General features: G+C 41.3%; 1 protein-coding gene across 1 annotated transcript in view; it reads right to left on the reverse strand.

Annotated features, from left to right (window-relative positions):
* The window catches only part of cygb2 (cytoglobin 2), a 40,395-nt gene extending 27,597 nt beyond the window's left edge, over nucleotides 1–12,798 (reverse strand). Inside the window, exon 1 of the mRNA XM_049572777.1 lies at nucleotides 12,064–12,798. Within this exon, the coding sequence (XP_049428734.1) occupies nucleotides 12,064–12,263 (200 nt within the window). The 5' untranslated portion in view covers nucleotides 12,264–12,798. The remainder of the gene's footprint in view (nucleotides 1–12,063) is intronic.
* Nucleotides 12,799–17,431: the final 4,633 nt, after the last annotated feature.

Below are 17,431 nucleotides of genomic sequence, written 5' to 3' on the forward strand. Positions count from 1 at the left end.
TGGGCTTCGGCTTGGAGCTGTGCTTCTGGCGAACCATAACCCAACCTCCCGGCTGAACGGGAGTTACCAGAGGACAGTTAGCAGAGGCTAAGGCTATGCTATGTGGCTCCGCACCGGCTACAGGGGGCTGGCTAACTACCGCAGCTACTGAATGGTTTTCCATGGTGCGGAGCCGCGCTTCTAATTCACTAAGCCTCGCCTCCAACGCAGCAAATAAGCTACACTGGTTACAATTACCACTGTCGCTAAAGGAGGCAGAGGCATAACTGAACATTTGGCACACCGAGCAAGAAAGAGCAGAGGGAGAAGCCATCGCTAACTTTAAAGCTAATGTAGCTACCAAGGCTAGTAACGTGCAAACAACAGCTAAGAGATTAGCGAGAAAGTCGTAGAAAGGAGAGCTATAAGTGCTTAAACAGAACTAGTGTGGGTTAAGACTTGAAGTAGACGTTAAAGCAATGTTAAAGCAACTGAAGTGAGAAAACAGGCTACTAGAATTCACCAGAGCAGTACAGAGACACTGTCACAGAAACACCGGAAATGACACAACTCGCTTACCGCAATACGTCAGCACGTCAGGCAATTCGGTTTGTGTTGGTTTAAAGAATGAGATGTGAAATAAATGGACTTGTGTGCATCATAACTGAAAAGCAAGTGGACTCTCATTCATCCGTCATGGTTAAGTAATGGCATGTCAATTAGGTTTCCTGTTGAAATGCCTCAGTGGCTTAAAGCATTGGCTTAGCCTCTACATTTGGCTTCGAAAAGCACGGTTGTTACTAAAGTCATACGTCGCTACCATAGCATGCTACATATACTAACTTACTACTTTGTAATTAAAATAACTCAAATGACTTTTGGTTTCACACAGGAAGCCAAAAGTGAGCCATCCACCCGCTCTATGGGGACTTTCTCACTCTTTATACTATGTAGTTGCTGGCGGTGTTACAAACTGCTGCAGGACTGTGTGTTTCATAATGTAGGGAAAGGTGCCTTTGTAGTACCTACTATAGTATCAGTATCTTGTACAGGTATTGACTTAGAATCAGTGGTATATGAGGTGTTTGGTTGTTGCCTACTGCGTCAACAACTGCCGCTGCCAGGTACGTATCAGTGTACCGCGAAAGGTGCCTCTCTGTGTCAGTATTTGACACCAAGATCACTGACAAAGAGGTGGTATTTGATGAGTTGAGAATGAGAACAGGCTGGGTGGCTGATGCAAAAATGCAAATGGCCCTATCTGAAGCCAGTGTTTGGTTTGTCCATTCTAGGCTACTGTAGAGACATGGCAGCGCAAAATGGCAATGTCCTCAGACAAGGACTTGCTTCCTATGTAGATATAAACATCTCATTCTAAGGAAATGAAAATACAATGAGTCTTATTTTCAGGTAATTAAACACCATAGAAAACATACTTATTCTGCCAATATATCCCCCCAAATCCTACACACTGGACTTTTAACTATATTTTTTCACATGAAGCCATCTCATCATTTATTATCACTAACCTAATATTCAAAACCAAAACCAACATTTTTATTGCTGACATTAAAAGGGCTTCAGGGGCATAACGTTACTGCAGGTGGGTCATGGATAACCAGGGGAAGAATGTTGGATGAAACAAAGCTGAATGAATATGAATATGACCTTTATATTATTGAATTATATTATTCATATTATCAGAATTAAACATGGGTCCTTTTTTATTAGTTACCTCCACGGTTATTGTCAATGATTATTAAAAGATTGTGGGGTTGAAGCTGATGAAGTTGTTTTGACCTCTGAAGGCGGGCATGTCAGAAAAAGTTTGAGAACCATTGCATTAAGGTCATTAGCAGTGTTTTACCCTTTAATCCCCTGACCAAATGTAATTCACTCATTCTGTGGCTCTGGGGCCACTGCAAGTTCTCATTTCATTTTCTAACCTCATTGACAATGCTAGTCACCTCTGCCCACAGACTGTAAGTATACATTATTATGCTGCTGTTTGATAAAACATCAGCATATGGATACAGCTGTTAGACACAGTAATAATTTTGAATACATGATGGGATAAACGTGGGGGACCACAGTGCCTACCTGATCCTTAAAATAATTCAGAACTGCAATACACCTCTCCAGAGGCACACTGAGAGTATGGGTGTTTAGCACTTTGGAGAGCACTGAACACATTCTTGCACCTGTCTTTGCATTTAAATGAAGTCATCAAAGCCAAAGCAGCACCATTAGGAGGTCTTGTTAATCACACTTTGATTAGACTGGAAGCGATATTATAATTCTTTGGAGTACCATGAACAACCTTGAGCCTTACCGCCAGAACTTCAAGGACGTCTTTTTCACAAGGCAAACGCTGTGACTCCATACTGCTGGCTTAATTAATGAAAAATAAAAGTAACCCAGGGTATTTTGACAACTACTCAATGTTATTGCCATTAAATTTGGTTCAGATATTCATGGTCCCCAGAGGATGACTTGTAGTAACTCTGACTTTCCATCTAGTGCAAAAGGTTACAGTTTAATTTGTTTAATACTTTCTCTTAAAACCAATTACCTGCAAAACAAATGACAATATCATAAGCCTCAGCTATAATTTCTGTTTTTAGTGCTAATTAGCAAACATTAGAATGCGAACAAGCTAATCTAAGATGGTGAATATTAGTAGCCTGGTTCCAGACCATAGACCCCGCCCACTCAACTGAGTAGGCTTGCATCTCTGGTCTGGCATACTGCAATGAATTTGCGATTTATCTCATCCAAACAATGGAAGGACCATTGAACGCCGGGGGTGGGGGCAGGTCTCGCAATTAGCCAATCAGCGCCACGCTGATGTCAAGCTGTGCGCCGGGTAACTGGTGAGGATAGCAACAATGGCAACTGCTACAGATCCTACAGACCACATTAACAATGCTATCAAGGTATTTCGCCACTACTCGCGTTAATGGAGGACCAAATTAAGGAAGCTGCTAAACTGGATTTTACGGTGATGCAGCTGGGTGTGCACAACGATGGAGACATTTTAAACGGGCAATGCTCGCTTGTTTTCGGCGCTCTCAAGGCATGGATACTAATGACATCAGATTCTGGGTGAGTCGTTGATCTCTACTGATTGGTTAGGGAAAAATCAAATTCCCTCCCCCTTGTAAATCGCCTTCAATGGAGGCGATGTCAGACTGAAGGTTCTGGGAGCTTCAGCTAGAATATTAGGATATTAACTTTGTTAGCATTTAGCTTAAAGCACAACTGTGCAGTCTGTACATGGATAATTGTTTGTGGGTTGCTTTTTTGTTGTTGTTTTGGGGTTTTTTTTGACAATGACATTAGGAGGAAAGCCAGAAGAACAGGGACTTTTTTTGTCCATTTTGAATGGTCTTAAAAGAGAACTAAATAGAAGCTAACTACACTGAAAAAAATGGAATATGTTGATATGTCATAAACAATTACAGTTTTCTAACCCAATATTTTCATCCACCCAGATATTTTCTGTGATACTTGACATTTTTTTACACAGAGTTGTATAAATGGTAAATGGACCTGCACTTGTATAGCGCCTTTCCAGTCTTCTGACCACCCAAAGCGCTTTTTACACTACAAGTCACATTCACTCATTCACACACTGGTGGCCGAGGCTGCCATACAAGGTGCCACCTGCTACTCAGTAACCATTCACACGCTCTCACATACCGATGGAACAGCCATTGGGAGGAATTTGGGGTTCAGTATCTTGTCCAAGGATACTTCAACATGGACTGGATGCGAATCTTCCCATTGGTGTACTACCCACTCTGCCTCTGAGCCACAGCCGCCCAAAAACAAAGGGAATTCAGAAACACACATGCAATGAAATCAGCACCATCACAATTTCAGTAGCTGAGTCCTTAACATTAAGTTACATACTTAACTTGAATTAAAGTTATGGAGGTTAGGTTTATGCAAGTAAATTTACTGTGGTTAGGTTTAGGGAAAAGAAACATTGTGACAACGTATCTTAAAATGACTTTAAGTTCACTCAGAGTTCACAGGGTTCCAAATCCCAGGCTCCTGGGGAAAGTCCTGTGTTTTGTGACCTATCACCACCCCAGCCTGCCTCTTCACCCGACTGCACAGGAACAATTCCTTCTTTACTCCAGTAAGCACATTGGTCACACGATTGTAGCCTTCCAAAACACTTGAATAATGCATGAATCACTGGCTCATGATTACGAAGGATATGTACCACATTGGTGCATTACTTTCCGTAGGGAAAATGTACAAACAGTGTATGAGAACAGCCTGTTGTGGTACAAGTGTAAAATGATTGAACTGTGGTCCTCTAAACCTGAGCAGTGTGCATCAGTTTGGTACATACAGTACTGTACAGTGGCTCTCTCTATTGGAAATAATGGTCTTGTATCTATTTATGTCTGTAAGCGCTTTAAGTATATCATTGTTGATTAACAGATGCTAAGCATTTACAGTAAACCAGTCCTATTTGTCTGTCCTACTCCAACGTTCTGTTTTAAATACAGCATGAAATACCTCAAATGAATTAAATAAGATTCAATTATGTTTCATTAGTCGAGTTTCCATCCCAATGTAAAACAAATTTTCACACAATTTTCAGTGAATGGGACAAGAAAATGCAAATGTATGTGCTTTTTCATCCACTGCTGTTAAGCAAATACTGGGAGTTGGTTCATCAAGAAGCAGTAGGTGAGCGTTAATTCAGCAGTCAGGTGCCACAGCAGAAGAAGGCACAACGAGATGATGTAATTGAAAAAGCGCAAGTCACACCTCAAACAAAGGAAAACAATGGATAACAACAGACAGCAGACTGGATAAGCGAAATAGAGAGTTCTGAACAACTAATATCAGAGCTCTGTGCTCTTGGATGACTTCTGTAACAGCCCTCTGTGCATATGAACATGTTAAAAGCCATCCAGAGATGGGGCGTCAGTAGCGTAGTGGATAGTGCCAGCGCCCCATATACAGAGGCAATGCTTTACTGCAGCAGTCGCAGGTTCGATTCTGGCTTGCAACCCTTTGCTGCACGTCATCCCCCCACTCTCTCTCCCTACCCATTTCACACTGTCCTGTCAATTAAAGGCAAAAAGCCCAAAAAATAATCTTAAAAAAAAAAAAAAAAAGCCATCCAGAGAAGATGGCGTTTGCTTGCAGTGGTCATATGCAAAGACTGAACATTATCATTTATTCACTGAATCTGTTTCCATTGAACTCTATTGCATTTACACTAGATTTTCACTTCCCTCTGAGCAATACTTTGAGATTTCTTTCAAATTGTTGGCATGTCCACTCAGGTTTTTCCATGCGCAAATCAAAAATACACATTAAAAGTAGGTGAATGGAAACACACCTACTAATGAAAATCTGCAGAAATCCTCTCATCAGCACTGTCACTACAACAGTACTATTTGATTTAAAGTATGCAGGGTTTGATCGTCTTCACAAAGCTGCCTTATGCACTGTTCTGCTGACGCCTGGGGTGCTCACACTCTTTGGTGCAATTGCATTTGTACGCATTGGTGAGATCAACTGAGGCTTTTGTCCCTGTCTATTCTCTCCATGCATCCAGGAACATGGATTGACATGAAAGTGCAAATCCGTAATCACATGTTGTGCACTGATCTCAAGACCGTGCAAGACTTTGACCGAGTGTCAGCCTCAGGTTATGTTAGGTAACTGACGAGCTGCCAGCCAGCTGTTGATAATCACACACTCTGTGCATCACTCACACAGAGATAGAACAATAGAAGATTAAGGGCTGAAACAATCAGTAAAATCATTAGCAGATCGACAGAAAATGACCAGACAACAATTCTGATAAGTGATTTAGCATTTAAGTCTTTCATCAAGCTAAAATGCCAAACACTCACTGATTCCTGAAGCAACAGGATTAGCAGAGGTTTTTTTATATGTGTAATGCGTTATGTAAACTGAATACATTTTGGTTTTGGAATGCTGGTCAGACATATGTAATCTGAAATAAATAACTTGGACTCTGACAGTGATCAATTATTTGATTATTTATACATAAATTCAAATGGCAAACATACAGTCATTTGGAAATGAGGAATATCTTAAAGGAATTTTGACATTTGCTTTGTTGCAGAGAGTTAAATAAGAATATTGATACAATGTCTGCAAATATAAAAGCTAAGATAGCATCCGGTTAGCTTAGCTTAGCATAAAGAAATAACGAAATCCACCTCCTAGCACCTGTAGAGCCTCCGTAACTTCCTGGAGAGGGTACAGGCAGTTGCTGCTCCAAATAGTCTCCATAATGTGTTTTTACACATCTGTTTTTAATGGAAACACATCATATGTAATGTGTTAAATCGGGACTTTAAGAGGTGCTGATGGATGGATTTTGTTACCCTTGAATAGAGCCGGGCTGTTTTCCCCTGGTTCCTGTCCTAATGCTAAGTTACGCTAAATGGCTATAGCTTCAATTTTTCTCTACAGATATAAGAGTGGTATCAGTCTTATCACTAACTCTCAGCAAGAATGCAAATAAACACTTTTCCCCAAATTTGTAGGCCTTACTATTCTTTCAGTTTTTTTTAAAGGCTCCAGGCAATAGTGAAAAGAGAAATATCATAAGTGCGATAAAAAGTCAGGGCCTGTGTACCAATGAGAATGAGAATTTAGACTTCCAGAGTTTGTTGCTTCACAGACCTAAGGAACCAATCCTAGTTTGGGGCTTTCACAATGGCGAACTGAGGAGAAGCCCGATGCAGCTACATATACACATGGGAGAAGTTTGCCTTGCCTTGTCTTTCTATCAGACAGGGCTTTCTGGCAGAAATCTTCTCACTTTAGCCCAAGCCACTATCTTTTTCCAAAACCTAACCAAGAGAGGTCTTCCTTGCTAAAAGCCCTGACAGAAAACTTCTTCCAACAGCACTACATATGGTATTTTGCAAATGTATGTTTGATGATCAGAACCGAAGGTGAGCAGGTACACTTGAGCTGCAGGCAAGGGACAGAGGGTCGAGGCTAATTTGCATACTCATAGAGCCACAGACATTAAATGAGGCAAAGATGTAGAGTTACATCCAAGACATCTTAAGGCATCTTTTTCATGGGAAAAAAATGTCTACGTATGTAATTTTAATGAACAGAGATTAGTTTTTAGGGGTTTAATCAATGCCAGGAGAGGAACTTAAAAAAAAAGATGATTAAATACCAGATTCTGACACTGATGACTCCTCCTGGTGCTAAATCCTTAATGAAAATGATCGTTAGTTGCAGCTCTAGTTTTGCACATTCTGTCATTGTCTTACACACTGTTAACACATCATGTGTGCTCTGTTGTTTTCTCGCTACAAGAGGTTGTAAATATGTATTTACACTACAGTCAGCAAAACAGATTCTCGGATATGTAATGTGCTTGGCAGCTTTGGCATAATTTGATTTTGATGGTCATCACGACCAACAGAGATTTAAAAGAAATAAGAGTGTCGTCTTTTCATCAAGGGAGGAGAAAATGTGGCAAATAAGGGAAAGAAAGAGATAAGGACTTGGAAAGGACTGACAGAGAAGACAGATAGTGTGGCATGGAGGGAGACATTTAAGTGCCAAAGCTTGTTGCTGTTATCCACAGATAAGAGCACAAGACACACATACACACACCTACACACACACACACACACACACACACACACACACACACACACACACACACACACATCTAAAGATGCTCTCTGCCCCTTCCACTTTCTCCCTCAGCGATTCTCCTCACCCCAAACCGAAAATCAGTTTGTCTCCCTCACATCAGTCTCCTTGGCTACGACTCGCTGTCCATTTTAACAAGCCCTTGAGGGCCTTCTGAGTGTAACACTGAGACGGTTTAGTTGGGGACATTCAAACGAATCAAGTCTTTCTTCTTTGATAAATGAAAAAACATGAAAAGAGAGAGGGAAAACACAGTCAAGCTGTGTTACATCCAGTTGGTCTGCGATGCTTTGCAGTGAAGCTTTTCAGAGAATTACTGCCTGTTGAAGATTAGTGTCCTGGGAAAAGAAGTGTTTGATTTTATGTTTATGGATATGTTTTGACAACTTAAGAAGACAGTGGCAATGGTTGAGCAAAAGCTGTGAGTAATATAAGAACAAGGTGTTTACGGGATATCCAAAGATGAAAACTTATGAGGTATAAATTCTCTCCTATACATGAATTCAAGATACATGTAAATGAGCAAGACACAAATTCAACATCTCAATACAGTTTCATAGACGTTAGGTGTCTTGTGATACTGTTGTGTCAGTGGACTATGAAGTACTTCTTCAGCATCTTAATGAGAGGAATGCAATGTTCCTTCTTTCCCTACACTTGTCACAGCTCAGTTATTGGTGAGAGGTTGAGGGACTGAGTGCAGAGCAGTGCAGTGTGTGTGTGTGTGTGTGTGTGTGTGTGTGTGTGTGTGTGTGTGTGTGTTCAGCCTCCATTATCACTGTCACTGGGTTTCCTACGTAGTGTGTCAGTATCTGTTGCTGATCCATCTTAATGCTACGACACATGAATTACTATACACAAGAACAGAGACCATGAACTTCTCTCTCTTTGTGTGTGTGTGCTTAATTATTACATATGTTTCGTCTCATTAAACAACAAACAGAAAGAGGCTCATTGCCTTAACACAAAGTTTAAATTGGGACTTCATACAGATCAAAGAGGTGTCACATTGTTTTGCAGCTTAAACTCAGGAATAACTGGAACAACTTGAATTTGAAGGGAAATATGAGACTGCCCTTTGTCGATTAAAGTCTTTTCTACCTGTAATCACATCTACAGTGAGTACACTCCTACATACATTACAAGTTAATCACTCTGGGTCTGTGCTTGATGCAGGATTAATTAACAGCAGGTTGCTGTAAAAAAAAAAAAAAAAAAAATTGTATCATAATGGAATATCACTCAAAATGCCATTGTTGTGTTCCCATTGTGAGCCTGCTCTGTTGTAAATGCAGCTCCCCTTTGTAATTCTTAGTTTTGTGCTTTATATAATATATATTATATTGTCATATCGTTAGGATAAATGTCAGAGAACATATAGAAAACGACATGTAAACATGTTGTCTTACCTTACCGGTGTGCTTTACATGTCGTTTTCTATATGTTCTCTGACATTTATCCTAACGATATGAGGCGGTCTTTGTGGAAAAAAGCCTGTTTAGTGGACTAACTTTGCACTTGAAGATTGCCCGTTCACTTGCGTTTTAACAGGTCTGACGCTACTATGCGCCCCAGCTGTATCTAGGCTAACGGCTAACATGCTATCTATTATTTTTATGTCACTAGTCACTTGAAACAAATTTAGGACGATAGGAGACGGGTTGAAATAAACTGAAATTTCCCTTTAAGTATTTATTTACCTCTTATTGTTTTGTTTTTCTTTTTTCTTTTTCTTAAATATATCATTTTAAGAGGTCCTGTGTCAGGGAATGTTCTGTTACCTGAAAAAAATTAACACTAAATAAAAAGTTCAACAAAAAAAGGACTATGCTTAAGCATGAGATCTTTAAGGGATCATCGAAGGCAGCAGTGTAACATAATTTTTTCTTTGGCCCTCACCTCGTCCCAAACACACACATACGCACGGACACACAGATCCAAGGGTTAAACTGGGCTGGGATACATAGGACATAGGACAGCACATAGGCTGCAAGTAGCAGCGCTGTGTGTAACCTGTATAATGTCACCAACATTTGCAGGAGTGGTCCAGCAACAGACTCCCCCACCCCCTCCATGGTGCTTTGAGTCTGTCTGAATTTCAGTTGCTACAGTCATGTTCCTTGAACTGCCACATGCTTCCCTTCCAGTGTAGGCTAAAGTACACCGCTGCTGAACAGTTTGCATCAACAGCCACTGCTAGTATTTAACTGAAGGGCATCTCTCCTATCCTGCAAACCAGTCTTTGATCAGCACCACAACAGCCTCCCTGGACTCAAAGCACCACAACTGATTTCTTCAAGCCTTCCCACAAAGGCCTCTGACATCTTCTGAGCCCTCCTGCAATGCAGCTGTTCCACTGTCAATATTTACACCACTGATGGATTAATATCATGTACTAAGATGGCACAGGCTCAGGCTTCCAGGTTCTTGGGCACACAGACGCATAAGAGATTACTATTTTGGCTGAGCGGGCTGACTGCCTGCTGGCCCCGCATGTAGAAAAATATTTAACTTCTAGACTTCCAGACCAGTTCTGATAATACAGTCACTTCAAAGTTTTTGTGTCACTCAGAAAAAATATATATCATCATATGACAGCCATGCCTTTTGTAATGTGTATGGGGAGAAGTCACATTGGGCCAATGAGTGTCACATGGCCTGCAGTTCCGACTGTGGCCACACGACCTACATTTTACAAAATATCTGCATGCAAAAATGCAAAAATGACTCGCAGGGCTAGTAGGCGCTCATAAAAGTTACATCAACGATACATAAAATACCAGAGAAGATTCCGAGCAGGGGTAGTGAGCTTTTTTCCTTTGGTGTAATCAACAAAACATTTCCCACTCCTGGAGTTTAGAGAGTTGTTGCTGTTTCTAGCGCATGCTTGTAGAGTTGAGGAGACGACATCGTCGTATCCGAAATGTGCTTTTCTTTACATGTCCACACAGATACAAAGTAGCTTTGAAAAGTCTGCACCTTAAAACATATTTTCAAAAAATCTCTGTGTTTTTTACCTAAACTGTTTGCGTGTGGACGAGAGGCCAAAATATGGAGGAAAATATTTGTTTTCAAAAATATCTCTATATATAGAGACAGGGAAACTCAGTAGACCTTCACCCACAAACACAGCAGCAGTAACCTTTAATACAGTGTGCACTGCTGATTTCATTCATTCATCTTCTAACCGCTTCATCCTCTTGAGGGTTGCGGGGGTGCTGGAGCCTATCCCAGCTGACATCGGGTGAGAGGCAGGATACACCCTGGACAGGTCGCCAGACTATTGCAGGGCTGACACATAGAGACAAACAACCATTCACACCTACGGACAATTTAGAGTTACCAATTAACCTAGTCCCCAATCTGCATGTCTTTGGACTGTGGGAGGAAGCCGGAGTGCCCAGAGAGAACCCACGCTGACACGGGGAGAACATGCAAACTCCACACAGAAGGGCTCCCATGCCTGGGATCGAACCGGCAACCCTTTTGCTGTGAGGCGAGAGTGCTAACCACCACACCAGCATACCGCCCTGCTGATTTCATGTCAGATTATTTATCTAGTGCCAGATTTCATCAGATTCCCTTCACACATGAAAAAAGACATCATAATTGTGTGACAAAATGTCACCTGTTAGAAACTCTACACAATAAGGGATTCATTTTTGCTAGACTTATATAAGGTAGTATTTGCAATTACACATCAGATATGTTTGTGCCATATGATTAAATGTCTTGCCTGCAATTGGAACTTTTTAATGTAAATCAATATGATCCTGCTTATGTTCCTATATGCACGATTCAGATGTGTTTATTTTGCTTTTCAAAACATAATTTTTGCTGCTGGTCACCTTTCTCCACATTTGTGAACTTACTCACCAGCAACAACAGTTTCATTTTTTTACATAATCTTTTTCAGCATTGTCTTTATAATTGCATTTCAGGGGAATTTTGTGTGATTGTGTTCTGTAACATTTGGTTGGTTGTAGTGACGCCTCTGCTGTTGCTGAAAATACCTCTCTTCCTTTGCCTTCATGTGTCCTTCATTATGTGCTGCATGCAAATACAAACAAAGTACAATTTTCAAACAAAACAGTCCCAAGGACAGAGAACAAATTAGGAGAGAGGTCTCATTGCTTTACTTTCAAAGCAGTGATTATTAAAGATGCAGTGGATTGAAATGATAGAACGTTTCAGGATTAACTGTGAGAGTAAAACATCTTTATCCGAACAGAGCAACAGAGGGAGCTCAAGCAGCAGCATCCACACACAGCCTGAAACTCAAGCATCTTAAATGTATTCACAGTTGTCATCTGTTGTTAGAAAGTTTACCCACACTGAGACAAATGTGTGAGTTTATTATAGTGACAAAATCTTCTTCTGAACAAAACTCACCTTATCAGCACAGACACCCCCACATCCTCGCAGTTCTTGTAGACGTGCCCCCACGTGTCCTGGACGATCTCCCTCTCAGCATCGGACAGCGGCTCAGCACGCTCCGGACGATCCTCACTCTCCACCTCTCCTCTCCGCACTCCCAGCAGCTGCGGAGGTGGAGGTGGTGAGGGCGGCGGCGGAGACTCCCTGCGAGACATCCTCCTGCGGCGCAGCAGCCCGGAGGCTCCCAGCAGCGCCCGAGGGAGGTAGGGAGCAAGGGAGGGGGGGAGGGAGATGGAGAGCTGAGACCCCACGGCGGGAGCTGGGAGAGGAGAGTCAGGATGAGAAGAGGAGCAGAGAGGAGGAAAAAGAGGAGGAGGAGGAGAGGATGGGGGAAGAAGGAGAAGAGAGGTGGCAGGCGGTGCTCACAGCCGTAAAAAGAAAAAGGAAAATGAAGCTCCCAATCCCCCCTGCTGCCACCCACCAAGCTCTCTCACTCCAAACTCTCCCTTGCTTGTCCTCCCTCCAACCGAAAACTTATTCCCCTCACTGTGTTGCTCTCTGTCTCTCTCCTTTTTTCTTTTCTCTCCACTTCTCCTCTCCCCACCTCCTTCTCTCTGTCTCCCCCAGTGAGGGAAACGCTTGTCAGTGATGCTGCTGTTGTTCTCCCGTCACTTCTACTCTCCCTCTCTGTGATCCTCTCGCTCTGGTGGAGGAGATGAGGCGTTCGGAGGCTGTGGTGTGTGTGTTGAGAGGACCTGATGGAGTGAGAGCTGGGTGGGGAGAAAAACAGAGAGAGAGAGAGGGGTGGAGAAATCTAGACATAAAGGGGGGAGAGAGAGAGCGTCAAGGGTCTCTGACAACACCCCCCCACCCTAACTCACACAGCTACACACATTGTCTCTTTGCACATCTGAGCACACATCCAATAAGTGAGAATGTATTATTGTCTGTTTAAGACACACATATCGACATCGGAATAGATGTATACAACACTTATTATTATTACAAAAACACACTCCCACTGCATGTTTCCAAACTATTTAAAGAACATTATGTAAAATTCGCCTTTATGCAGATGATACTGTTTTTGTATTACTGATTCTGTCTGATTAGTGTGATGGAAAATTCTGGTATTTCTGCATGTTTTGTATAAGGTAACTATGATGTATGACATGTGTTGCTCATTTAACCCCTACTGTGACAGCAGTGAGAGACACCAAGGTCACGAGCCAGGGAGGCTCAGACACCAAGATTAAGAGCCAGGGAGGACAACAAGTGTCCTTGTTAGTCTGAAGAGATGTTGTGTTTTAGGAATGTCAAGGCACCACATATTTTGACTGTTGATGTGCATGTGTTATGGGAACTATAAAGATAGCAGGGCGAGAGGACTTGCTAGGCATTCACTGACTGACTGTTCATGCGGTTGTATGTGTGAGTGTCTCCATTCATGAATGCTTATTAAAACTCAAGAAAGACAGCTGATGTGTGAAGACTTTTTCTTTAAACTGTTCATTAAATAGTAGTTTTGCCACCATATTAGTCATTGAGAAATTACAAGTCCTTTAAAGCTACTTTATTCAATATTTTTATTAATGGATTAAATGTCTATGACCCAACACATTTCACTCCGACCTCGTCACATATTGACGTGCTTGGTCTTGGACTTTCAACATCTACATACCACTTGCAAGGTACCCTGGGTGTGTTGGTTGTTGATGTCTGGGACACCGTGTCAAGTTCTGCCTGTTACATGCAATGTCATCTTTCAAGATATACTTCCATTTTCACAGGAACTTTAACGTTTAAACGCACTATGTTGGTACAACATCGCAAATTGATGTTTTTTTTTCCTTCAACAACAAACATACATGGTTGGGTTAAGGCACCAAAAGCACATGGTTAGGTTTAGGAAAAAAGAACAGGGTTTGGCTTTAGAATCTTACAGGACGCGAACACTGCTCTCTTGGGTTAAAGTCAGTGTTTGTTGCATCCATCTACTACCCCTCCTGGCCACCTCACTCGGACTTTCAACGTCTTAACTCTTGTCCCTGTCCTGCTGTGTTTCCCCGTGATGCCGCCAGGTGCCGTTTAACTATTATGCAACTGGCCGTGTATCATCCCGACATTAAAGGACGCCTTTTTCATTGGTTTGTGACACCACAAGTCACTGCCCAAGATTTCGATTACTTCAGAGTGAGACCAGGCTCTACGACCACATTTACACTTAGTTACTTCATGTTTCTTACTTCAGCTCAGAAAGCTATCTGATAACAAAAAAGAACTCTAAATGCATCCAAGAAGCATTCAAGATGCACTGATATCTGAATCCCCTCCAGAGGTCACTAACTACATTCCTCTTTACACTACCTGTTCAAGGTAAGAATGCCGTGCCAGTATTCCACCTCGCCATTCTATATAAAAAGTACAATCACATAATGAGGAGACAGAGTTGTCTCGGCTTTTAGCCATCAGCGGAGGCCGTAACAGTGGCAAACTGAACTCTATGCAAAATGGACAGCTGGCAGGACAGGAGGGGCCGTGGACAGGACGGGTGTGACGTTTTAAAAAAGTGTGAAACCCATTTAAAAAGCAGTTAGAGGCAGCTAACTCAATCAAGACGAACAGCGACCAGAAATGTCAGCAAACTGAGGAGACAATGAGGTCAGGGAGCTCCTTACCCACCAAGCAGCAGACCAGATCAACCACCATATAATAGGGACAGTAAATCATTGTTATTGTCATGTTATGCCAATGTTAATGTTTAGAGAGTACATCCTGATGCATATGTTATATGTCACAATAGAGGCCTACCCATCATGCCAGCATTCTATCCAAAATTATGCACTGAGGTGGCATTATACCAGCTTTGTTTGGTTCAGCATAAAAATGTAAAGCCAGCATGATGAAGAGTCTTCATTTCGCCCCTATCACGGGATCTCTGCGTAAAAAGGGCTTATGTCACTCCATTTGCCATTTGTTGCTAAAGAGGTTAAGTGGGTTAAAGTGACAGTGAATCAAAACAATAAATTTGCGGGCAAGAAAATGAAACCAACGAGCTGAGAGATGCTATAATGTTCTGTAAAGCTGAAGGGAACTGCAGAGTTGAATGATTATTCTCTGTTGGATGTCACTACAAGCGACCCCTTTCACATCATACAGTCATTTGATCCATTGATATGAAAATATTGATTACAACTGCCTCTGCTTTATTAGGTGACGTCAATGTTCTGTGTTCTGCTGCCCCAAAATGGCCAAAAAAATCAATTAATGGCTGGTTTAATGCACTGCAAGATGCCCTTATTAACCTTGAATTAGTACTTAGTGATAAAATGCAACAAATTTCATATCATTCTCCAAATCTAGAGATACAGATGACATGTCTCCACAGTCGAAAGAGTCACAGAAATCTAAATGGCTAGATAAGAAATTTGAATTTAAATATCACACAGAAAACCTTATTGGTGAACTGTGACAGGTGCTTGGTGTATTGTACAGAAAAAGAAGTTTCCCTCTGACTTGTAAAAATAAGATTGTTGCACCAGTTTTCCTCTCAGCTCAGGATTACGGGGATGTCGAATATCGACATGCTGCTGCCTCCCCTCCGTGGCCCCTAGATTACATTTACCACTCTGCCCTCTGGTTCATTACTGGTGATAATAACAACAGCCACTGCTGCTCTCTATATGATAAAGTTGGTTAGCCTCCCCTGACAGAGAGATGTAATAACCACTTGTACTACTGATACACATGGTTGGAAAATTGCCATCTTATATCTCATCCTTGGCGTTCTGGCACTCCGTATTTACCACGCTCCAGTGACTGGTTTAATGCTCAGGGTGCTCCGAACCAGAACTGGAGAGCAGACTGCTTTTGCTGTTCATGCAGTGCTCTCATGGAATAAAATAAAAATCAAACCATTCGTACCCTTCTGTAACTTCAAGAACAAACTCGATCTCTGCCTGCCTGTGATTGGTTTCTGCAAGCCTGCACCTTGTTTGCTGTCAGTTTTCTGTTTCACTCATTGACTCTGTCTGTTTTGTTTCTATTCTCATAAACAGCTTGCTGGGATAAAAGCTCATGTGCTTGGCCAACCTACCCTTTTACACAAGGTTAAATAAATTCATAAAAAATCTTACTGAAGTTTTGAAAAACCTATTTCAGGCTTTACGACACTGCCAGATAAAAACTGGGTTTCTACACATTTTCCATTTTAAAATTCCACACTTTTCCAGACTGAAATTCCCATACTTCTTGGTACATTTTTCAGACCATATTTCACATCTGACTACAAATAGCTAGATGTTTAACATGTAAATGTATGTATATCTAATAAATCATATTATACAATTGTTCCCCTGTATTTTCAGTCTGTTTTAGAATTAGGAACTGAAAATGAATAATAAAAAGTAATATAATTTGATTTTTGCTGTGTCTGTGCAGCTTTGTTTATTCATATTATCCATGGACACAACAATAAATGCAGCCATAAAGGTTTCCTAATGCAGAAATCAGTTTACTGTCTGATAAATGAAGCTCTAGTAAAAGTTTAGTCATGAAGACAATACTTTTCATGCTCTGACTGTAAGTTTCATTCTCACCCTGCCATTCACTTCTTGCATGTATGCTCATTCACTATCTGTGGGTGTCATTGTCTGAGAAGATCAACTATGTCATCATCTGATTCACAACCAATAGCACAGTGACACCTTCTCTGTCAGCCTATCATCTTACTGCTCCTCATTTTAAAAATTATTCTTTCTCTGCTGTAGTTTTTTCTTGCTGACCTCATGCGCAGCCTCCACCTCCCCGTCACCACTTAGTCATTACAGATTCATCAGCCTTATCCGTCTCAGCAGTCATCAGCCTCAAAGTCATCAGCCACCACCTCAAGTGTCTGGACTCCATGAGGGGATTTATCCTGCTGCTGCTCAGATGTCCCTCAGTCACAAAATATCTCCCTCTGGTGTCCAAGCACCAAAGACTTCTGTTAAATCTTTACCAGTACAAATCATCTGATAATCTGTGCACTCATATTCTCTATTAAATATTACCTTTATTTCATTCTCCTGTCTTTCCTGATTGAACTACATTATTGCATGACTCATAAAGGTTCAGACAAGCTTAATATTTGGTTATTTGTGATGCTACATATACAGTACATGCAATTCAAAAACAGCCTACTGCTGCATTTTCTTTTTCTGAAGTTTTTTATTTTAGAAAACAGAATAGACGCAACAGTCTGGAAACACAAATATTTTTCCATACACTCTTTTTTTATACCATATTTATCCAGATCTAGAAATTACTGAAATCAAATTTCATACTTTCACATTTTGCGTAGGACCTCTATAAAAACCTTACTGTCTGTTGAGATAAGACAAAC

This window comes from Epinephelus fuscoguttatus, linkage group LG3 (assembly GCF_011397635.1).
Source record: "Epinephelus fuscoguttatus linkage group LG3, E.fuscoguttatus.final_Chr_v1".
In the NCBI taxonomy this organism is placed as follows: Eukaryota; Metazoa; Chordata; class Actinopteri; order Perciformes; family Serranidae; genus Epinephelus; species Epinephelus fuscoguttatus.